Raw genomic sequence first — 1,159 nt, 5'->3', positions numbered from 1 at the left:
TAAATCGTCATAGCGAATAAGTGTTGTGAAATTAAAAAAAAATTTTTTGTAATTGTGTTGTGATCTGAAGATGTGTATATTGATACGTTCGTTTTAGCGGTACGACGTGACCATAAGATTTGATCATTAAAACCTGCTTAATAATCTGTGTGCCAATTACTTTATTCATTTCTCTGTTATCCTAGGTGTAGTAGATGTAGTAGCTGTCGCTTACTATATTGTCTGTGGGGACTATTATGGAAAACGATGTAACGGTCCTTGTGAAACTATTTTCAGATCCCAGGATATCTAGAAGAACGATTCCGAAGGAAAGGAAAATTGCCTCGCACGTGATAACAACGACGTTTGTAGCACGACAGAGCTAATTCTTACAATCGTAACGAGGTGCTGAAGACACGCATACTTTTTGGCAGCTGGCTGCCTTTGCACGTCCGATGCAACGTGCATCCAATTTACTTCCTACCTTAAAGGAAAAAAAGAACAAAAAAAATAGTTTAGACAAGATATAATCTGACAGGATTTGACACTGTGTATCCTATGCGAGTTATATACATGACCGAGGATTTCTTTCTTTGATTTTGTAACAAAATACATGCCGTATGCGAATGTAGCGTGACACTGCATATATATCTTTGACATTTTTACATCTTCGAATTTGTATTGGAAGAAAACAGACATTTATGTGTTTTATAAAAATATTTTATCAATACTATGTTCTGGCGATTATCAACTTATCGAACTGCATATATCGATTAGGAAATTACTAAAATATTAATGTACTGTAGAGGCTATTGTGCCGAGCAAAAATCATGTTACATTTAAAAAAAAAAGTTTATTGCCTTACATAATTAATCTAGTTGTCAGTATGAGGGAAATAGATTCAAAAATATTTTTGTCAAGACAATTATGTGTGGAAGATCGAGAAAATTTTGGAGTATAATTTATTTCGAGAGAAATGTACATATTTTTTTAATGCCCTTCACGACAGAACAAATATATTTACTTGGAAACAATGTTGTTCGTTTTATTTCGTTTTATTACCTTTTTCACATTGATCCTGATATTAATACGAACTTCAAATACTTAATTAATTCTATAAAAATATGATTTTCTATTTTTTTTTTTTTAATATATATATATGTATATTTTTTTCTTTCTA

The 1,159-nt window shown here is 31.3% G+C and overlaps 1 protein-coding gene across 1 annotated transcript in view; it reads left to right on the top strand.

The window, feature by feature from the left end:
- LOC108574876 (6-phosphofructo-2-kinase/fructose-2,6-bisphosphatase 1) overlaps nucleotides 1-625 on the top strand; it is a 7,341-nt gene extending 6,716 nt beyond the window's left edge. The window contains exon 7 of the mRNA XM_017937525.1: nucleotides 277-625. Within this exon, the coding sequence (XP_017793014.1) occupies nucleotides 277-333 (57 nt within the window). The 3' untranslated portion in view covers nucleotides 334-625. The remainder of the gene's footprint in view (nucleotides 1-276) is intronic.
- Nucleotides 626-1,159: the final 534 nt, after the last annotated feature.

Source organism: Habropoda laboriosa, unplaced genomic scaffold, assembly GCF_001263275.1.
Source record: "Habropoda laboriosa isolate 0110345459 unplaced genomic scaffold, ASM126327v1 scaffold210, whole genome shotgun sequence".
Classification (NCBI taxonomy): Eukaryota; Metazoa; Arthropoda; class Insecta; order Hymenoptera; family Apidae; genus Habropoda; species Habropoda laboriosa.
Note: the sequence above shows the minus strand (reverse complement) of the source record. Positions and strands in the feature narration are given on the sequence as shown.